General features: G+C 40.1%; 1 protein-coding gene across 3 annotated transcripts in view; it reads right to left on the bottom strand.

The window, feature by feature from the left end:
- LOC130682128 (probable ubiquitin carboxyl-terminal hydrolase FAF-X) overlaps positions 1–24,014 on the bottom strand; it is a 173,747-nt gene that overhangs the window by 45,144 nt on the left and 104,589 nt on the right. For all 3 annotated transcript variants that reach the window (XM_057496259.1, XM_057496261.1, XM_057496260.1), the window contains 3 exons: positions 2,234–2,342; positions 1,589–1,735; positions 652–798 (listed from right to left, as the gene is read on the bottom strand). In XM_057496259.1, the coding sequence (XP_057352242.1) occupies positions 652–798; positions 1,589–1,735; positions 2,234–2,342 (403 nt within the window). The remainder of the gene's footprint in view (positions 1–651; positions 799–1,588; positions 1,736–2,233; positions 2,343–24,014) is intronic.

Raw genomic sequence — 24,014 nt, 5'->3', positions numbered from 1 at the left:
AATAGATTTTTTAAAGATAAAACATTCCTTGGGAAGAACTATTTCTACAATCATCTGACAGAATTACATATCTCATTACAGAGCAAAAATGATTCATATTTTCAAATAATAAAATTCTACTTCAAAATACTATTTGCCCTAAATAGTAAACATACTTTTCCAGATACTTGGAGGTATTTTAAAAGAGCTGATTGTAACTTAATATATATTCTAAAGAAATGTACTCCTTAAGTCAAATATGAAATACTTATTTTGAATAAAAATAAAACTCATTTTTATTTTATTACGAGGCATACCTAAAAAAGATCTATCTCATCAAGGAAATATGTAAAAAATGAAACATCTTGAATTTTAAAACCTGCTTAACTAAAAAGCCTAGACTTTAACTAAATAGTAAAATCAAATGCTGCTTAGTAACTTTCTAAAGACTGTATCTGAATTTTGATTAGTTTAAAAATCTCTTGAAGAAAGGGAGGCATACATTTTTTAATTACTATAACTTTTATAGAGATGAAGATTTTTGTAAGGTATAAAGAAAGGGTCAAGACGATGTCTCAAAGACAAAGTAATTCTAAGCTCAATGAGGCAGACTTGCTAACAAACATTTAAAAGGTCATAACAACAAGTTCTGCACCAGAATGTGGAACTTACTTTAATGAGATTAGCACCTCCTTTTTCACAACCAATATGATACTTCTTCTCAGTTGTTTGAAAGGCCAGTAACTCTTTTGTTACCCCAAGATGGCCTTCCAAGATCGGCTCTTCAACACCAGTTTCATCTGTATTTTTAACATTATCCTGCAAAGGGAAAAACAGTATAGGCCAAACCAGAAAAGAAAGAACAAAAGAGCTAAAGGGCAGTGACTTCTCAGAAGTAATCTGCCCAAACCACTCCACTCAGGTAGTTTATTTCTTCTGCAGAAATGTCTCAAACCGAGAACGTAATGAAAGCACTTAAATGTTATCTTTGGCACATTCTACCGCACATAAAATCAGCAATTCTACCGCAAGAGGACCCTGGCAATGTCTTGAGATGCTTTTGATTCACTAAGGAACCACCTACTGCTTGATGAGGCAAAGTTGCTCTTCAGTATCTTATTATGAATAGCATAATTCTGCAAAGCAAGGAATAACCTGGGCTAAAATGTCAATGACATGAAGGTTGACAAGTACTATTCTAGAGGTTTATAAATCAGTAGAAGTATGCTAATCTGAGAGCCAAGAAGCTACACATTTCAAAACTATATGCAGAAATATATTCTGTATAAATAAAAAGTATAATGTGGTTAAATGCTAATGCAAATTCTACTCTATCAGACTCTTCAAACTTAAATAAGAAACTTACATATATCCTAGATGGAGGTTCAAACAATGGCAAGGTACTTGTATAAAACTAGTGGTACTTTTTAAATTCATTAGTGGAAAGCATGGATTTTGTTCAGTTTTAATAAAACACACATTATCATTATACATATTAACATATGTACAAAAACACAGATTTAAAAAATACACTTCATTATAACACGCTTTTAGTAAGGCAGTTGATTTAACAGTGACACAATAATAAACTGAGTATTATACAACTTACCCTAATTCTTTTGAGCCAATCAATTTCATCGTTGAGAAGAACATCAGCATTGGGTACATTAATATTGCTGTTATAAGCATAATTAAAAAGGTGTTGTAGAAGAGTGAAATAGTCATCTGAGTGTCTACCCGCCTCTCCTGCTGTGCTCTGAAAGGCAATAAATTGAAACAATATGAACTCGTAAGAACTCATAAGACTAAGTTCAGAATTCACATCGACTTTTTAAAAAATATGTATGTATGTATGTATCATTTTATTTTGGTATCTATGTATGTATGTATCTATTTATTTATGTATTATTTTATTTTGGGATCATTAATCTACAATTACATAAGGAACATTATGTTTACTAGAACCCCGCCACCACCAAGTCTCCCCGACATGCCCTCACATTGACTTTTTAAACTCAGAGATTTGGTAAATTAAGTGGCAATACTTCATATCAGTAATATAAAATAACATTTCTTAATTTATATTTTCCCCAAGTCATTTTTATCCTTAAGTATTTATAAAAAGCAGGAAAATATGACATTATTTATTAAGCACAGCTGACTTACTTTTAATAAAAATGAAAACTGTAATTTCCTGAGTGTTTCTCATCTTAAGAATGAATTATATTCGTTAATCCATTAAAAAATGTCTCACCTCCAGAACGGTAAAGAGCAGAGTAATGAAGAAAAGCAGAGGCCTGTGTCCAATGCAACATCTGGTGCACATTAAAAAAAAATGTTCCTGTGCCAACTGACGAACAGTTCTGAAATAAAAACATTTTCTGTTTAATGTATTACTTTCATACAGAAAAACAACAATAAATCATTCCAACAGTGGGAGATAATTTAACAATAAAATATAAATTAACTCCTCCTTAGAGCTTAACATCTCTATTGCACAGTAAACCTTAACTATTTTTCACGGTATGAAACCTCAAATGGTAACCAAGTTAGGTAACAAATCACTAGGTTCGGGTCGCTTAATATTTAACCTCTCAGACTCTTTAAAATGTACTGTGAATCAGGTGGGGCTGTGAGAAGGACAAGCAAACATGAATGAAACGTGGTCTTTATTTGCAAGATATCTTTGAAAACACCTCGTGGAACAATCTGGAAATACACGTAGGGATACATAAAAGGTGACGTTTATAGTAAGCACTCTATATCTCGTTTTTTGGCCTCCCACATAACTCTTTTTAATGAACTGTGCTGTGAAGCAAACGACTTGTAGAAATTCCATATAGGTAAAGCTAGTCCTGATATTCTACACATTCTATACTCAATTCAGAAACTCACAGGGAGAGACCCAGTTGTCTACATTTTATATTAAGCAATCCCAATGACTCTGATGTACAGCAAAGTTTGAGGATCATCTGAATATTTTATTGTAGAACATCACCTCTTTGGAAAGGTTTGGGAAAATCTGTTTTATTCTTAGTATCAGGAACTTCAACTAATTTGTATTTATCTGTATGTTTTTAAAAGACTGTATAACATATTATCTCTCTGTAATATCATATTGAGTTTACCCCCATGGTACCAGAACCTACAGATATGAGGTTGACAAAGTTACCAAAGTGGTAAACATTACCTGTTTCCAGGCTAGAGGTCTGTGTCTCCCATTAGAAAATGATAAATTAAAACTTCTGAAAATTTAGGAACATACTGAGTCCTCTCATCATGATAAAAACAAAGGCAACACTATCAGTTTCAAATCTATTTAATGGGTAAAGGACAAGTGGAAAAGCATTTGCAAACAATACATATAGTGATAACCCTTTCTTTCAATAGGCAGCTACTTGGAAAACACTGAGTACACCTGGTCCAGCAACAGCCAGTCTCACTTGCCTCTCCTTAAAATGTCAGCCCACTGACAACTGTGCAAATCTGCCATGCCCCATCTCCGCAAACTACCTGCTTTGCTCAGAGACTGTGCCTAAGTGGCAAAGCTCTCCCTTACTATTTGAAGTGACAAATTCATTTTGTCTTTTTATATCAGTTATTAAGTAGTAATCTCACTAATCTTTCAAAAGCAAGCTATTCCAGACTTAATGTTGAGTCTGCAGCACCAAGAACAGAGTCCAAGACTGAGTGAGCGTCACAAATATGTTTCTATCTTCTTGCTAGCTACTGAAGTTCTGAACAAATGTGTGGTCCAAAAGAAAGGATTTTAAATTCTATGTATTAAACTGCCTGTTGGTTTCACCTAATTAGTGAAGTATTTCCTGAGTGTCCTCATAAACCCAAACTGTAGACAATTACAAGGAATTGACAACATCCTTAAAAACAAAACTAAAAACCCCAGAATAATACCACCCACCACCAACAAAACCCCTAACACCTAGGAAGCCAACTGAGAAGGCTAATGTTCTAGAAGTATTTTAATCAGAAATTTTTTTCCCAATGGGCTAAAACATCATCTTCTTAAATGAAAAATTCTGAAAAACACTAATCAGTGCTCAAAAAATGAGAGAAGCCAAACGGCAGAGCAGAAGGCTCCAAGTTCCTTCCCTCCACAGAAACATAAAGCACTAAAAATTGTTAGCATTCTGGAAAACAAGCCTGAGACGTTCAGTTTATACTTCAAGTCGATTCCCAAAAACATATACAACATACAATAACGTAACAAGAAAAACAACAAAACCACAGCTAAAACAGATACTCTATGAAGTATCTGGAATCAAAATGTCATACATTTCAAATGTCTAGTTTTCTACAAAGAGCCAGGAAACTATGGTCCCATTCAATGGATAAAAAAAAAGTCAACATATGTCTATAAGAACAACCAGGTGGCAGACTTTTAGACAGAGCAATTAAATGGCTGTCTGAAGGATGCTCAAAGAATTTGAGAACAAGAAAAGAGAGATGAACAAAATAAAAGTATCAGTAAAGTGACAGAGAACAAAAAGAAGCCAAGGGGAAAACTTTGTGCCACAGAAATTTTTTAATGTAATCTGACCACGACCTTAAATGAGAAATACACTGCAGGGACTGAAAAACAGGTTTGAGCACTTGATACTTAAAAAAAAAGTTGGGAACATGAAAACACAACAGTTGTAATGATGTCAGGAGCAGGAGAAAAAAATTAATGAGTAAAAAGTGAACAGACCCGAAAGGCCACTGTGGGACACCACCAAGTGAAACAACATATGCACTGGTGGGATTCAAGCACAGAGGAAAGAGGAAAGCAGGAAGGAGGTTATTAGAGGAAATTGGGGCTGAAAATTCCCCAAATTTAAATAATAAAATGGACACACATTTGAAGACCTTAGTGAACTCAAAAACACTTATATGAAGCACACTACATTCAAACAATCAAAAGCCAAACAAAAAGAGAATCTTGAAAAGAGGAAGAGAAGGATCTAGTTAGGTACATGGCATTCTCAGTAAGTTTTCAGTGGATTTTCAGAAGGCTGTTGACAAATGAAAAGTGCTGAAAATTCTACACCTGACAAAACTGTATTTCATATGTGAAGGAAGAAGGTGAGACATTCCAGACAAATAAAAGCTGAGAGTTTACAACTGAATCCGGAGCTAAGAACATTTCTGTACCTGACACCAACAGGATTCCTATGTAATAACGGAAATCACTTTAAAGAACTAAACTTCCCAAACCTTAAAGAGCTCTGCAGAGAAATCTAAGACAACTATGAGACAAACACACCAAGAGAAATCTCAGCCTCTGATACCAACATCTCCAGGAGACAATAAACACAGCCAAACTCAACACATAAATGTAAAATATTACATTAAAGGGTCCATTTACCCCAAATGATGTATGTCCAGCTTAAAAAGAAAAGACACTGAAAGAAAAAAAAATGGACAAAACAGTTGGAAGGAAAACAGCAAACATAAAACAATACAGGCACAGCAGAAATGTTAAAATTACCACACCAGCAATTTAAAGCACATATAGTTATACTAAGGACGCAAATGAATAAAACAGACCTGTGAAAACACAGCAGTGTAAACAGAGCAATGGAAAGTATAGAACATAACCAAGCAAATGTTAGAGATCAAAACCAGTGTAACAGAAGAATGGCTGTATTGGGCTGATCGAAAAGATTGAGTAACTGAAAAAACTATCAGTGAAACTGATGAAATGTCAGCAGAAGCTCTGAAAACTGAAATGCAAAGATAAAACAAACATGAAACAGTTAATGTGAGATGAGTACAAAATAAGAAATACATATCTCATGGAGGTAAAGAAACAAAAAAGTCAAACAGTAACAGTGGAAAGGTGTCCAAAATTAAAAACAGAACAAAAAAACTGACAGAAACCAAGAACGGTAATATGAAAATATCTACATGTAGCTACTTCACATTAAGTATAGAAAATCAAAGGAAAAAGAAAATCTTGAAAGCGTTAAGAGTAAAAAAACCTTACCTATAGAGGAGCAATAAGAGTTACTTACCTTGGGCATCCCTTCTGCAGCCATAAAAACAAGAAGAGAATAGAGCAAAATATTTAAAGTTTGGAAAGAAGAAGCTCCACCAACATAAATTCTTTATGTAGCAAAAATTTTCCTTAAATGTGAGAACGAAAAAAGGTTTTCAAACAAAAACTGATGGTATTAGTTGTGGATAGACTTGTCTTGCAGAGAATGTTGAGAAACACTTTAAAGGAAGGAAAACGATGTAGCTCAGGAACTTGGATCTACATAAAGGAAGAGCATTATAGATAATTAAAACATTAAGAAAAAAATAGTTCTTATTCATACATAACAGGTAATACTGTCAAAATATTAATGGAACAGTGAATTGGACTTCTGGCTCAAGATGGCAGCATGAGTAGGACGGCAGAAATCTCCTCCCAAAACCATATATATTTTTGAAAATACAAAAAAAACAATTATTTCAAAAAGATAGACCACAGAATACAGTACAACAGCCAGGCTACATCTACATCTCCGAAAACTAAGCATCTCACAAAGGGAATAAGATACAAAGCCGTGACCCCGCAGGACCCAAGCACTCCACCCACTCCAGCTTGCCTGCGGGAGGGAAAGAAGTTAGAGTTGGGAGGGAGTGGAAGCACAATTCTATTAAATAACCAGCGCTAGTATTCTGCACCGGGAGCACAGACACACATTGCATCGTGTGCTGGACATTAGAGAAATGGAAGGGTAAGGTCTGAGACGGAGACTGTGAGCCGGTCCCCACAGCCAGCTGCTCTGGAACAAGAGAGAAGTGGGTGCTTTTAAAACTCTTAAAGGCACAAGGGCTCAACAGCAGAAAAAACTCGTCCAAGCATCCTCAGCCTAGCAGCCTGGGAATCTTGAGGAACTTCGGGCCCCCTAAACCCCTGGGCGTGAAGCAGCCCTGAAGACCCTCACAGTGGTAAGCAGCCTGGCATTCGTTCCTCCCAGCCGGCACAACAAACAAACCGGCTGACCCGTCACAGCTGAGGAGCAGCCGGAGAGCGGCCCTGCTCACAGCAAGCACAAAGTCTCCTCCCAACGCCCAGATAACTGGGACAGGCAGAAGCCGGAGCAAGGTCCGGATGGCGCAAAGGGGCACCGTTCTCACAGAAGACACCCGGCGCAGCTGAACTCCCTGCAGTGCTCTAGGCTAGCCCAAGGGCTGGCTCAGCCCACGGCAGCTCAGGAGATTGTCCCAGAGTCTGGTGCTGGTGCGCAGGAAACCAGCACAGGCAGCGGAAGCCAGAGCAAGGTCTGGAAGGCACGAAGGGGAGCCGTTCTCGCAGGAGAACACACCCGCCGTGGCTGCGACCCCCTGCAGTGGCTCTAGGCTAGCCTGAGGGCGGCACTGCCCACGGCAGCTCAGGAGATTGTCCCAGAGTCTGGTCCTGGGGTGCGAGGAACTGGCACAGGCAGCGGAGGAAGGCAAGGTGACCAAAAAGTAGGAAGGGACTTGGTTCTCCCAGCTGACAGATGTGCCACCTGCCTGCGACCACTTCTATCACCATGAAAAGGCAGAAGAACCTTGTCCAGTCAAACATCAGTCAGACATCCTGAGAGAGAGGGCCTGCTGAGATAGATATAACCAATCTTCCTGAAAAAAGAATTCAAAATAAAAGTCATAACCATGCTGATGGAACTGCAGAGAAACATGCAAGAGCTAAGGGATGAAGTCAGGAGGGAGGTAACACAAATGAAACAATCCACAGAAGGCCTTAAGAGGAGACTGGAAGAGGTGCAAGAGGCCGTTAATGGAACAGAAATTAGAGAACACAAATAGAGAGAAGCAGAGGCAGAGAGAGAGATAAAAGGATCTTCAAGAATGAAAGAATATTAAGAGAACTGTGTGACCAATCCAAGCAGAACAATATTTGCATTATAACGGGTACCAGAAGAAGAGAGAAAAAAGGACAGAAAGTGTCTTTGAAGACATAATTGCTGAAAACTTCCCCAAGCTAGGGAAGGAGAGTCTCTCAACCATGGAAGCCCACAGATCTCCCAACATAGGGACTCAAGGAGGACAACACCAAGACATAGAATAATTAAAATGGCAAAAATCAAAGACAAGGACAGAGTATTAAAGGCAGCCAGAGAGAGAAAAAAGGTCACCTAACAAAAGGAAAACCCATCAGGCTATCATCAGACTTCTCAACAGAAACATTACAGGCCAGAAGAGAACAGCATGATATATTTAATGCAATGAAACAGAAGGGCCTTGAACCAAGGATACTGCATCCAGCACGATTATCATTTAAATATGAAGGACGGATTAAGCAATTCCCAAACAAGCAAAAGCTAAGGGAACTTGCCGCCCACAAACCACCTCTACAGGGTATTTTTAAGGGAATGCTCTAGATGGAAGCACCCCTAAGGATAAATAGATGTCACCAGAGAAAATAAAATCACAGTAAAGAAAGCAGACCAACGAAATGCTAACTAAAGGCAAAAAATAAAAACAACTATCCACAAAAACAGTAAAAGGAAACACAAAAGAGTACTGAATAAACACCTAACATATCAAGAATGGAGGAGGAAGAATAAGAACAGAGACAAATAAAGAATCATCAGAGTGGGTTTACAACAGCTTAAGAAAGGAGTTAACTTACATGGTTAGACAGTAAAGAAGCTACCCTTGATCCTCTGGTGACCATAAATCCAAAGCCTAAAATGGCAACAAGTACATATTTATCGATAATCACCCTAAATATAAATGGACTAAATGAACCAATCAAAAGACACAGAGTAATAGAATGGATAAAAAAGCAAGAACCATCTATATGCTGCTTACAAGAGACTCACCTCAAACCCCAAGATATACACAGACTAAAAGTGAAAGGATGGTAGAACATATTTCATGCAAACAATGGGGAGGAAAAAGTAGGTGTTGCAGTACTTAGACAAAATAGACATGAAAGCAAAGAACGTAATAAGAGATAAAGGACGACATTACATGATAAGGGGGGGCAGGCCAACAAGACAATATAACCATTCTAAATATATACACACCCAATACAGGAGCACCGAAATGTGAGAAACAAATACTAACAGAATTAAAGGAGGATACAGAATACAATGCATTCATTTGAGGAGACTTCAACACACCACTCACTCAAAAGGACAGATCCACCAGACAGACAGTAAGTAAGGACACAGTGGCACTGAACAACACACTAGAACAGAAGAACCTAACAGACATCTACAGAACTCTACACGCAAAAGCGGCAGGATACACATTCTTCTCGAGTGCACATAGAACATTCTCCAGAATACACCACATATTAGGCCACAAAAAGAACCTCAGTAAATTAAAAAAGACTGAAATTCTACCAACCAACTTCTCAGATAATAAAGGTATAAAACTAGAAATGAATTGTACAAAGAAAACAAAAAGGCTCACAAACACATGGAGGCTCAACAACATGCTCCTAAATAATCAATGGATCAATAACCAAATTAAAACAGAGATCAAGTAATAGATAGAGACAAATGACAACAAACAGCACAGAGCCCCAACTTTTGTGGGATGCAGCGAAGGCAGTTCTAAGAGGAAAGTACATAGCAATCCAGGCCTATTTAAACAAGTGAGAACAATCCAAAATGAATAGTGTAAAGTCACAATGATTGAAACTAGAAATAGAAGAGCAAATGAGGCCCAGAGTCAGCAAGAGGGACATAATAAAGATTAGAGAATAAAAAAACAAAATTGAGAAGAATAAAAGAATAGAAAAAAAAAATCAATGAAACCAAGAGCTGGTGCTTTGAGAAAATAAACAAAATAGATCAACTGCTAACCTGACTTATTAAGAGAAAAAGAATCTCCACACATACACGGAATCAGAAGTGAGGAAGGAAATATTACAATGGACCCCATACAAATACAACGAATTATTACAGAATACTATGAAATTCTGTACGCTAACAAGCTAGAAAACCCAGAAGAAATGGCTAACTTCTTAGAAAAATAAAACCTTCCAAGAGTGACTAAACAAGAAATAGAAAATCTAAAGAGACCAATTACCAGCAACGAAATTGAACTATTAATCAGAAAACAACCCAAGAACAAAACTGCCGGTCCAAATGGATTCACCGATGAATTTTACCAGACATATAGAGAAGACATAATTCCCATTCTCATTGAAGTTTTCCAAAAAATTGAATACGAGGGAATACTCCCAAACACTTTCTATGAAGCCACCATCACTCAAATACCAAAACCAGGCACACACCCCAACACAAATGAAAATTACAGACCAATATCCCTGATGAACATAGATGCAAACATACTCAACAAAATATTAGCAAACAGAATTCAAAAATACATCAAGAGGATAGTACACCATGATCAAGGGGGATTCATCCCAGGGATGCAAGGATGGTACACCATTAGAAAAATCCATCCACATCATCCACCACATCAACAAAAAGAAGGACAAAAACCACATGATCGTCTCCATAGCTGCTGAAAAGGCATTTGACAAAATTCAACGACCATTCATGTTAAAAACTCTGAACAAAATGGGTATAGAGGGCAAGTAGCTCAACGTTATAAAAGTCATATATGACAAACCCGCAGCAAACATCATACTTAACAGTGAGAAGCTGAAAGCTTTTCACCTAAGAACGGGAACAAGTCATGGACGCACACTCTCGCCACACTGCTTTTCAACATAGTACTGGAGGTCCTAGCCTTGGAAATCAGACAACACAAAGAAATAAAAGGCATCCAGATTGATAAGAAGAGCTCAAAAGGTCACTATTTACAGATGACATGATACTGTACATAAACAAACCCTAAAAGACTCCACTCCAAATCTACTACAATACCTGAATTCAGCAAAGTGGCAGGATACAAAATTAACACACAGAAATCTGTTGCATTCCCAGACACTAACGATGAGCAAGCAGGAAGTAAAATCAGAAAAACAACTCCATTCACAATTGCTTCAAAAAGAATAAAGTACCTAGGAATAAACCTATCCAAGCAAGTGAAAGACCTATACCCTGAAAAGTACAAGACACTCTTAAGAGAAATTAAAGAGGACACAGAGAAATGGAAATTCACCCCATGCTCTTCGCATGGAGGAATTAATACTGTCAAAATGGCTATCCTGACTAAAGCAATCTACAGATTCAAAGCAATCCCCATCAAAATACCAAGAGCATAGTTCAACAACTGGAACAAATAGTGCTAAAATTCATATGGAACCACAAAAGACCCCAAAGAGCCAAAGCAATCCTGACAAGGAAGAATAAAGCGGGAGGGATCTCTCTTCTGAAGTTCAAGCTCTACTACAAAGCCACAGTTATCAAGACAATTTGGTACTCATACAACAACAGACCCACAGACCAGTGGAACAGGATAGAGTGTCCAGATATTAACCCAAACATATATGGCCATTTAATATACGATAAAGGAGCCATGGACGTACAATGGGGAAATGACAGCCTCTTCAACAGCCGGTTCTGGCAAAACAGGAGAGCTCCATGCAAGGGAATGAAACTGAATTACTGTCTAACCCCATACACAAAAGTAAATTCGAAGTGGGTCAACGACCTGAATGTAAGCCATGAAACCATAAAAGTCTTATAAAAAATCATAGGCAAAATCTCTTGGACATAAACATAGGCAACTTCTTCATGAACATATCTCCCCGGGCAAGGGAAACAAAAGCAAAGATGAACAAGTGGGACTATATCAAGCTCAAAGGCTTCTGTACAGCAAAGGTCATCATCAATAGAACAAAAAGGTATCCTACAGTATGGGAGAGCATATTTTATAAATGACGTCTATGACAAAGGATTGACACCCAAAATATATAAAGAGCTCACACACCTCAACAAACCAAAAGTAAATAATCATGTTAAAAAATGGGCAGAGGATTTGAACAGACACTTCTCCACAGAAGAACTTCAGATGGCCAACAGACACATGAAAAGATGACCTACATCGCTAATCATCAGAGAAATGCAAATTAAAACCACAATGAGATATCACCTCACACCAATAAGGATCGCCTACACGCAAAAGACAAACAATAACAACTGTTGGCGAGGATGTGGAGAAAGGGGAACCCTCGTACACGGCTGGTGGGAATGTAAACTAGTTCTACCATTGTGGAAAGCTGTATGGAGGTTCCTCCAAAAGCTCAAAATAGAAAAACCATTGGACTAATGAATTTCACTCTTAGGAATTTACCCTAAGGAGCCCAGTTTGGAAAAGACATATGCACCCGTACGCTTATCACAGCACTATATACAATGCCAAGAAACGGAAGCAACCTAAGTGTGCAGCAGCAGATGAATGGATAAAGAAGATGTGGTACATATACACAATGGAATATTATTCAGCCATAAGAAGAAAACAAATCCTACCATTTGCAACAATATGGATGGAGCTAGAGGGTATTATGCTTAGTGAAAAAAGCCAGGTGGAGAAATATAAGCATCAGATGATTTCACTCATCTGTGGAGTATAAGAACAAAGAAAAAAAACTGAAGGAGCAAAACAGCAGCAGACTCACAGAACCCAAGAATGGACTAACAGTTACCAAAGGAAAGGGCCTGGGGAAGATGGGTAGGAAGGGAAGGACAAGGGATGAAAAGGGGCATTACAATTAGCAGACAAAATGTAAGGTGGGGGGGGCCACAGGGAAGGCTGTGGAAGACCGAGAAGACAAGTATTGATTCTACAACATCTTACTATGCTGACAGACAGTGACTGTAATAGGGCATATGGTGGGAACCTGATGATGGGGGGAGTCTAGTAACCATAATGTTGCTCATGTAATTGCAGATGAATGTTACAAAAAAAATAGAATAGTAAAATGGATAGCACGAGTTATGTGTAAATTGCAACAATGTTAAAAAGACAAGGAGGAATTGGGAGCAGTATGTTACAAGAAATCTGCAGTACTTCTGGAAGAGGACTAGTAATAGCTTCAAATACATATTGCAAAACAAGGTAAACACACTGTAAAAGTAATTAGAGTAGTGTTGACTGATATATTAAGGGGAGAGAAAAAAATGAAAGGAGATAAATGCTCAACTAACCCCCAGAGCAGTGGAGCCATGTCTACCTGATTTTGGCTAAGAAGTCTCCATGCTTATTCTTCCAATGAAAACAAGTGAGCAGACAACTACCTATCAATGAAAATAGCTCTGAGAGTGTGCTGGAGTGAAATGAGGTTGCGCCGTAATAAGAATGGCTACACAGAATATCATAGAAGCCAATTTCTAACATTTTCCTGTCCACAAATGAAACACAGCTCAACATCAGGAGACCACTCAGTTACATTTCCCCCTCACTTAGGGACAAAGAAAACAGGAGGAAGTCAGCAGTCCCTGTCACTGCTTTGTACAACTGAAACTTGAAACTTCTGGCACTAATGACTAATGAAGTCATCACCAATGCTAAGCCACCTGAAGATGTTGCCTGGACCCACAGTACACTTGCCCGGAGAGGGAAGTCACAGCAGCTGTGGAAACCAGAGAGGGAACCCACTATAGCTCCACTGGTAAAGAAGATGCTGTCACCTGCTGATCCCACCCAACATTTACAGCTTTGGCTTTAAGAAACTGTCTTTCCCAATGCTGACTTTAACCCACTAGAGTTCACAGTGCTCACACTCTTGGAGAGGGGAGCTACCACACCCCATCACCCCAGCACTCTTGTACCCATTCGATGTGTAGGTGACAGTCTTTCCACTCCGTAAAGTCTGGAAGAAGTGACTGCTCCTTCAGATGCAGACACATCAACACACAGAGCTACTAGAGACATGAAAAATCAAGAAAGTATGACACCATCACTTAACAAAATAATATTTCAATTAGCTAACCCCACAGAAATGGAGAACCGTAAGTTGTATGGCAGAGAATGCAAAATAATTACTTTCGTAAGACAGCTGCAAAAGTATATAAGCAACACAATGAATTAAAAAACAAGAACAAAACGAGTAAATCACAATAAAATTATTAAAAAGAACCAGATTCTATAGCTGAAGAACACAACAGATTCAATGAACAATGCACTAGAGAGCTTCAAAAGCAGGCTATCCCACATGGAACAATGTGTGAACTTGAAGAGAGGTCATCTATGAGACACTATAACAAGAACAAAAAATCCCAACAACACACACATGTTGGGAGTCTCAGCGGCTTATCTGAAGAATTATTGGAGAAAAAAAAAACTACTGGAGAAAAAGATGGTGAAGCAAGAAGGAGAAGGCAGAGACGTCCTCACCAAATCACACAGAACACCAAAATAGAGCAAATAAAACTAAACGTGAAAACGACTTGGAGATTGCACAACTGACTACACGTGGGGAAGAAGAGGAAAAAAACCTCACAGAAAAGGGTAAAATTGGCAAAGCCAAGAGCTGGCAGGACCCAAGCATGCCCTCCACCCCAACCTACAGGTGGAAGAGGAATAGAGCGGGGAGGAAGTAGGAGCCCAGGACTGCTTAAGAGCTGGCCCTGCAGATCTGCTCTGGGAACACAAACCCACATTACACAGTGCTGTGGTGATTACTAAGGCTGGACAAAAACGATAGGTGGAACACTCCAGGGGGCTGAAGATTTCAGCTGCTTTGGAGAACAGGCATCCTATACCGGCCGCCCAAGACAACAGCAAAGTAGGAGGTTGAAAGACTTCCCAGCAGTGGGAGGACCGCCAGAGGGGCAAGATTTACATAGAACTCTCTGTTAAGAAAAGGCAGGTCAACAGGTTTGGAATTCGGGAAGCCACAGGCGCTCCAACCCCCTCGCTGCCCTCAGCTCGACAGGTGAGGAATTCTGGGAAGCCACAGGTACTCCAACCCCCTCGCTGCCCTCAGCTCAACAGGTGAGGAATTCTGGGAAGCCACAGGCGCTCCAACCCCCTCGCTGACAAGGCATTCTTGAGGCTCCTTGGAGGCGAGTGGCCTGTGGCCAGCCAGCAGTACGGTCAGACATGCTCCCATATAGGCAGAGGGAGACCCTCCTTACTTTGTCAGCCCTGTTTCAGGCCAGCTGGGAAACTATGTGCAGGAGCCAGCCCCTGGAGTTCTTTCCTCCCAGGAGGATCTGTTCCCTCCAGCTTGTGCCCCACCATTTTTGCAGGGCAGGTGGAGGGCAGCTCTGGCCATGACTGCTCCAGCACTGAAGCATCGAGGCTCCACCCTGCACATGCCACCTGCAGTAGGCCTACTTTTCCTAGCAACAGAGGCAGATGTTGCAGTAAGAAACACAGAGCGACACCTGCCAAGATTTTGAAGCCTTTTTTTGGTTCAGCTGGGGAAATACTGCGGGAGTCAGCCCAGGGAGCTCCTTCCTCCTGGCCGGACCTGCAGCCCCCCACCATTGCTGTACGCCAGGTGAAAGGAAGCTCCGCTCACGGCAACTCCAGCAGTGCAGACGCATTTTCTTTTTGCACCTGCGAACAGCCGATGCCCACACAAGCTCAGCTGGTATCCGTGTACCACAAGACAGGCAGAAAGTCACCCCACACATTGCCCAACAACAGCTAGAACTCCTGCACAGTAAGGTGAAGTGTATTGAGTTTCTGGGCACAAGAAGGTGTTTCTCCATGAATCTATGACTCCATTGATAACACTAAAAAAATGAATCAGCAGAAAAATTTTGCCCAAACAAAACTGCAGGACAAAATGCAAAAGGGTTGAGAGAACCTGAAACAGTCTTCTTGATAAGTATTTCGAAATACAAGTCATAAACATGCTCATGGAGCTACAGAGAAATACTCAAGATGTCGGGAAGGACTTCAAGAAAGAGAAAGACACTGTGAAAGATACAGTATCTGAAATGAAACATACAATGGAGAGATTTCAAAGTGGATGACATGAAGTAGGGGAGATTGTAAATGAAATAGAAATCAGAAAACAGGAAAACAATGAAGTCAAAAAACAGGAAAAAGGGACCTCTAGGAATGAAAGCATAAGAGATCTGTGCAAACAATCCAAATGAAACAATAATCTCAATGTAGGGGTACCACAAGAACAATAGAGAGACAAAGGGATAGGAAGACTCTTTGGGGAAATAACTGCTGAAAATTCTCCCAATTGGGGGAAGAGAATAGTCTCTCAGGTCATGGAAATACAAAGATCCCCCAACACAAGGAACCCTAGGATGACACCACCAAGACATATAATAATTAATATGGCAAAGATCAGGGAGAGAATACTGAAAGCGGCCATAGAGGGGAAAAAAGACACCCTGATGTTGTCAGCAGATTTCTCAGTAGAAACCTTACAGGCAGGAATCGAGTGGCATGGCATGATATATTTAGTACAATGAAGCAGAAGGGCCTTAAACCAGGAACACTCTACTTGGCAAGATTACAATTTGCATTTGAAGCGGAGATTCGACGATTTCAATAAAAGCGAAAGTTTAGGGAATTCATCACTCACAAACCATCTTTACAGTGAATTTTCAAGAGACTGCTCCAGATGGAAGTACTCCTATGGCTAAACAGCCATCACAAGAGAAAATAATAAAACCACAGTAAAGGATGTAGACCAATTAATTACTAACCAATGCAAAATTAACTGGACTGCCCACCAAGTCAGTCAAGGACTACACACAAGACGAAGTCAGTCAAGGACTACACACAAGAGTGTATACAGAATATGACACCTTAATATATGTAAGAGTGGAGGAGGGAAGGAAAAGGAGGAAGAAAAAAAAAAACCTTTAGATTGTGTTTAAAATAGTATAAGTGAGGTAAGACAGACTTTTAGAGAGTAAGGAAAGCTGCCTTTGAAAGTTTGGTAACTACAAGTTTAAAGCCCACAACGGCAGTAAATACATATCTATCAGTAATTACCCCAATTGTAAATGGACTGAACACACCAATGAAAAGACAAAGAGTCGCAGAGTGGACAAAAAATGTAGACCCATGTACAAGCTGCCTAGAAGAGACTCACTTCAAACCCAAACACATATACAGACTTAAAGTAAAGGGGTGGAAAAAGATACTCATGCAAACAATAGGGGGAAAAAAAGCAGAAGCTGCAGTCATTACATCATAAAAATACATTTCAAAATTAAGTAACAAGACACAAAGAAGGACATTACATGATGATAAAGTGGTCAGGAGTCCAACAAGAGTATATAACCATTATAAATATCTATGTACCCAACATAGGAGCACCCAAATATGTGAAACAAATATTAACATAATAAAAGAAACAGAATGCAATGCAGTTATCTCAGGAGACTTCAACACACCTCACACTCCAGATCAACCCGACAGAGGCACTGAACAATGCATTAGGAACAGCTGAACCCAGCAGACATCTACAGAACAGTCCACCAAAGGCAGAAGGGATAACACATTCTTCTCAAGTGCACATGGAACATTTTCCAGAATAGGCCACAAAAAGAGATTAGTAAGTAAATTTTAAAAACCCACAAACACATGGAGGCTTAACAACATCGATCAGTGACCAAATTAAAATAGACAGCAAACAGTATATGGAGACAAATGACAACAACTCAACATCCCAAAACTTGTGGGACACAGCAAACGCAGTTTGAAGGGGATAGCACACAGCTATACAGGTTTACGCCAATGAACAAGAACAATCCCTAATGAACAGTCTAAACTCTCAAGTAATGAAACTACAAAAAGAAGAACAAATGAGGCCCAAAGTCACTAGCAGGAGAGACTTGATAAAGATCAGAGAATAAAAAAGTAAAGCTGAGAAGAATAAAACAATAGAATCAATGAAATGAGCTGGTTCTTCAAGAAAATAAAACAGATAAACCCCTAGACAGACTCATCAAGAAAAAAATAAACTATACACATGTAAATGCCATCAGAAATGAAAAAGGAAAAATCACGACAGGCACCTTGGAAATACAAAAATTGTAAGAGAATATATGAAAAATTATACACCAACAAACTGGATAACCTAAGAAATGGACGACTTTCTCGAAAAATACAACTTTTAAGACCGGCCCAGGAAAAACCAGAAAATCTGAACAGACCAAATACTAGCAATGAAATTGAATTGGTAATCAAAATATTACCTAAGAATAAAACCCCTGGACCAGATGGTCTCATACTGAATTTTTTTTATAAAGGTATCACTAAAATACAATCTTGTGAAGGTTTCACATGAGGAATATTGTGGTTACTACATTCCTCCCTATTATCAAGTTCCCTTCACGTAACCCACTACAGTCACTGTCCATGAGCACAGTAAGATGCAGGAGTTAGCAGTTGTCTTCTCTGTGCTATATTGCCTTCCCTGTGACCATCCATATTGTGCTTCACAGCTGAATTTTTAGCAAACACTTACAAAAGACCCAATATCCATCCTTCTTAAAGTCTTCTAAAAAGTACAAAAGGAGAGAATACTTCCAAACTCATTCTATGAGGCCAGCATTACAGTGCAAAAAAGGGAAAATTACAGACCAATATCCCTGATGAATGTAATCAAAAAACCCTCAACAAAATATTAGCAAACAGGATTAAAAACTACATCAAAAAGGTCATGCATCATCACCGTATGGGATTTATTCCAGGGATTCAAGGATAGTACAATATCTGAAAATCAATCAACATCACACACATTGACAAAGAGGACAAAAATCAACACGATCATCTCAATTGATGCTGAAAAAGCATTCAACAATACTCAACACTCATCCATGACAGAAATTCTCAATTAAAAGTGCATAGAGGATATGTAACTCAGCATAGCAAAGGCAATGCATGAAAAACCCACAGCCCTACACTCCCCACTCTGCCGAGCACTCCCCAGGTTCACTCCCCCGTGCCTGCTGACTTGCTGTGCAGGTAGGAATGTTCACTCAAAAGCTGAAATATATTTCACTAAGATCAGAAACAAAACAAGAATGCTCAATCTCCCCACTTTTATTCAACAAAGTACTGGAGGTCCTAGTCACGGCAATCAGACAACAAACACAAAGATATAAAAGGCTTCCTAAGTGTTAAGGAAGAAGTTAAACTTGTCAGGGTTTTCAGATGATACGCTATTATACAATAGAAAACCTAAAGACTCCACCAAAAAACTGAATGCAGCAAAGGTCCAGGATACAAAATTAACACAGAATCTGCTGCTTTCCTATATTGTAAGCATAAACTAGCAGACAGAAAATCAGAAAAACAACTCCATTAACAATTGCAGCAAAAATACCTAACCAAGCAGCTGAAAGACCTAAACACTGAAAATTACAAAACACTCATAGAGCAATTAAATAACAATAAATGGAAACCTATCCTCTGTTCATGGATAGGAAGAATAAATGTTGTCAAAATGACCATCATGCCTAACACAATCTACAGTTTCCATGCAATCCCTATCAAATACCAACGGCATTCTTCAACAAACTAGAACAAACAGTTCTAAAATTCATGTGGAACCACAGAAGACCCTGAAGAGCCAAAGCAATCCAGAGAAGGAAGAACAAAGCTGGGGGATTATGCTCCCTACAGAAACCAAGACAGTATGGTACAGGCACAAGAACAGACCCATAGATCATTAGAACAGAATAGAGCCCTGATGTAAACCCACACATATATGGCCAATTCATATATGATAAAGGAGCCATTGGTATAAAATGGGGAAAAGACAGCCTCTTCGACAATTCATACTGGCAAAAATGGACAGCTTACATGTAAGAGAATGAAACTGGATTACTGCCTAACTCCATTTAGAAAACTAAACTCAAAATGGATCAAAGACCTTTGTAAGTCACAAAAAGTAAAACTCTTTGAAGAAAACATAGGCAAAAATCTCTTGAATATAAATGTGAGCAACCTTTTACTGAACACATGTCCTTGGGCAAGGGAAACAAAAGCAAAAATGAACAAATGGGACTACATCAAACTAAAAAGCTTCTGTTCAGCAAAGGACACCATCAGCAGATCAAAAAGGCATCCTACAAATGTATTCCTTAATGACTTATCCCATAAGGGGTTAATTTAACACCCAAAATATGTACAGAAGTCAACAGGGAAAAACGTACAAAGACAGCAATCTAGTCCAGGTGGCTCCTTTCTGTTGCTCTTCTTAGCAAAGACAACAGAAACTCCCTTAATTTCCCGCTCCCCTACACGCCCCACTCTGCCGAGCACTCCCTAGGTTCATTCCCCAAACTCTTCACTCCTCGATTGCTCGCTTGTTGTGCATGTAGGAATGTTACAGATACAGAAGCAGAAAGATATATATTGCTCCCTTTGCCCCTGTTCAGGGCTCAGACTTTTGGGAGATTACTTCCCTCTGAGCCCGCCGGTGTGAAGTAAAGCCTCAACACTCCAAGACGACCGAGTGCCGCCTGGTTCTTCCGTCAATGATAGGAGTCTGGTACGGGTTTTTTCATTATTTTCCGTAACAAAGTCAAACAACTCAATACCCAAAACCAAGCAACCAGATGAAAAAATGGGCAGAGGATGTGAATAAGAGTCTTTTCCAAAGAAGAAATTCGGACAACTGACAGGAAGGTGAAAAGATGCTCCACATCGCTAATCATATGAGGGTGAAAGTAGTAACCACACTGTTTTTCTTGTGAAACCTTCGTAAGAGTTCACTTCATATCAATAAAAAATGCCGTAAGATATCACTTCAATCAGTTAAGATGGAGAGGGAACAACTGTTCTCTCCTCTCCGCAGTTCCTGATGCATAACTGGTTGGGTATTTTGGGGTGATTGCCAGTTACCACAGAGGCTAGCCCACAGACGTGCTCCTGGTGCAAGGGGCGGGGAAGGGAGAACAGTCAAGAGCAGAGAAGGGAAGCTTGGAGAGCCAGTAGGGAACAAAGTCTGTCAGAGGGAAGCGATGGAGCCCTGGCGCTAGGAGAGTATTAAGCCCATGCTGGGAAGCAGGGGGAAGCAGCGCCAGAGCCAGGAGAGACTGAGACCTACTGCCTTGAGAGTACAAACTCGTTTTTAAGCCCTACAACTTGCTCTTCTCTTTACTCGGTCTCAGCAGAGCAGGAATGCGTGCGCACGTGTGCGTGCACGCGTGTGTGTCTAAAACATTACCTTGTGTACCTTATGTACATATACCTTTTAGTTTATCAAGGACACTTCAGTAAGGCAGAGGAAACCAAACAAAAATTCCTGTATCTGCTTTCTCAAAATTTTGTAATAAAAATAGAACGTATCAAAGAAGCTTATTACTCTGTAGTGGTAACTTTAGCACTTGTAACCATTTTGCCAAATTTGGAAAAAATTCCAAGTATAGTTAAACCTCTGTTAAAGAAACCTAATAATAACGTGATTGCACTTAAAGGAAAAGGAAAAAGAAGCAGAGAAAGCAAAAAAAGTTACAGGGAAGAACCTATATGGAGAATTAAAAAAAAAAAAAGCAACGAATACAGTTGGTATTTATTCAAAATTAATCACTTTTAAATTCCAAGGTCAAAATACAACCAAATAAAAGATACGACAGTCATAGGGCATAAATACCCAACTAAACACTGGCATTTATTAAATGCCTTAAGAAATGAATTTTAAAGATGCAGTGAAAATTAAACTGCTTGAGAAGAAAGTTGGAGTGGCTATAATTCAGAGCAAAATAGAGAGCAAGGAAAATTATCAGGGAAAAAAAAGGGTCATTGTGGAGTAAGTGGTAGTTTCCAGAATTTACCGCCTGGCATATGAATGGATGTTTACTGCTGCAGCCTCAGGTGGTTCTGGGCAAGTAGTGGAGATAAAATGGCCATTCTCTCCTCCCCTCAGTTCCTGGAACCTAACTGGTCTGCTGCCTGCCATCACCAAGGAGCGGCTCATAGAGTTCTTCCAAAAAGGGGAGGGTGGGAAACCAGAGTGTGCTGTGGCTGCACGAAAACGGCGCACAGAAAAGCACTTTGCTAGCATGGAGTGCGGAGAAAGTGTTAGGCAGGAAAATAGATCTGGGCAGGGTGGAAAGAGAAAAAAAGGCCAGGGAAGTCCATTAAAAAGACCCAGAGTTAATGAATTAAAGCTTGAAAAGCCAAGAGCTACTTGGCCTGGAATGTTTGAATATTGCCCAGATAAAGGAAGGTACTTCGGCATAGCCCATCTTTATTATGTTAATCATCTGGGCCCAGTTTATTTTTTACCTTTACCTACATGCTGTTTTTCTCTCCTTTCACCACTGATCAAGTAGTTTGTTTCCTAGGCAATTCATTTACTATGCTGGTCCTGCCATAAACAACATAGTAAAAAGCAAGAAGGATTCTATCTTAAAGACTGTATTTTAATACCCAAGAAGTTAAGTAAGATTCTTAACTAACTCTTTAGCAAACAGACAATAACTCATCCCACCTTGGGGCACAGGGCAGGCAGTCTTAATTGATATGCTCCCAAACCAGTAAGCTGCTATCCTGGGAGGGGGCCAGAGCAGTAAACTTCTTATGTCAATTTTGAGAATTACCCAGAGGACTGGGAAGAGACTCTGTGTCTCAAAAAGATAAACATCTTGAGGAGAAGACCACTTAAGTTCACCCTTCTAGCTCTCTGTCACATTCCTGAAAAATCCTTAAAAGGAGGAATCCCCAACCTTTCAGGGCGCCTCCCCTCCCTGAGGTTGCCTGTATTTTTTCTCTCTGTAAGTAACTTTAAAACTTTCACTGTTTCACTACAGTGTCTCTGCCCTTCAATTCTTTGTTCCAGGAGGGACAAGAACCAAGGAAAATACACAATGCCCCCCTAACAAAGGTAGTGCGGGAAAGCACTGGTGTTGAGATAGGTAGACAAATTTGTGTTGCGTTGGTGTAGACTTTCCGTTCTGCATGACAAGAAAAAGTACTAGAGCTCTTCTACTTACAGGGCACAACCATGTAAATATATCTAACACTATTTACCTGAGACTTAAAATGGCAAATCAAATTATTTTATACTTTTTAGCATAGTAAGAAAGGAAGGATTCCATCTTAAAGCTAAGATTCCATTTTTAAAAGGCAGGAAGTTAGGAAGTAAGAAACTCCACATATTTCAGCAAACAGACAAGAACTCAGTCCACCTTGGTGGCAGGGCAGGCAGCCCAGACTAAGGTTCCCAGAGGGGAGCTGTTCCCCTTGTGAGGAACTTAGACTTGTGTTAAGTTAATTTTGCAGAATTACCTAGAGGACTGATAACAGAAGTGACTTAGTGTATCACACTAGAGATAAGCATTTTTGAGACCACTTTACAAGTTCATACCCACTGGCCCTTTGAAAAATCCTTAAAAGAAGGAACCCCTAGGGGATTCAAGATGGCGGCACGAGAGGTGAGACAGTCCAAAAACCACAGATAGTATGAAGATATAGCGAACACAACTAACTCTAGAACAGCAACAGGAAAGAAGGCTGCACCCGACTGCATAGAGACCCTCAAGGAAGAGGGTAACGTACCAAAGCCTTGATCCAGCAGGACCTAAGCCCTTCCACCACCCTAGTTCACCAGCAGGAGGAAGAGAAATGGAGCAGGGAGGGGGTGGAAGCCCAGAACTGCTGAACACCCAGCCCCGGAGGCCTACTTTGGAAAACAAATCTACATTGTATGGTGCCCTGGAGGTTGGTGGGGTTGGGGAGCAGGGACAGGTGGAGTGCTTGAGAGACTGAGATTCCGGCCCTTTGTGCAGGGTAAGAATCCCCACCTGGCCGCTCTGGGACAAAGGAAAGGCGTGTGGTCTAAGAGGCTTCCTTGCAGCAAGATGGCTGCTGAAGGTGCAGGGTTTGCACGGAGCTTGCTGCGCGGGAGAAGGGAGAGGCAGACAAGATTGTCCGCGGGCGCTCTGCCCAGCAGATTGGGAACTTTGAGGAGCTTCGGGAGGTCCAATCCCCCTAGCTGGCTACTCAGCTTGGAGGCCCCCCACACTGACACTCAGACTGCTGCACCTTCTCCTGGCCTGCCGGCACCTGCTCACAGACCAGCAGTCACTGCTGGCATCAGGCCAGCCGGAGGGAGGCCCCTAGAGACGCCAAGCACGGAGGGTTACAACTGTGTGCTTGGCCCACTGGCTCTGACGCTGGAGACGCACTGCAGCCGGAAAGCAGTGTCAATTTAGCTCTTTCCTCCTCCCAGGCTC

Source organism: Manis pentadactyla, chromosome Y (genome assembly GCF_030020395.1).
Source record: "Manis pentadactyla isolate mManPen7 chromosome Y, mManPen7.hap1, whole genome shotgun sequence".
NCBI lineage: Eukaryota > Metazoa > Chordata > Mammalia > Pholidota > Manidae > Manis > Manis pentadactyla.
Note: the sequence above shows the minus strand (reverse complement) of the source record. Positions and strands in the feature narration are given on the sequence as shown.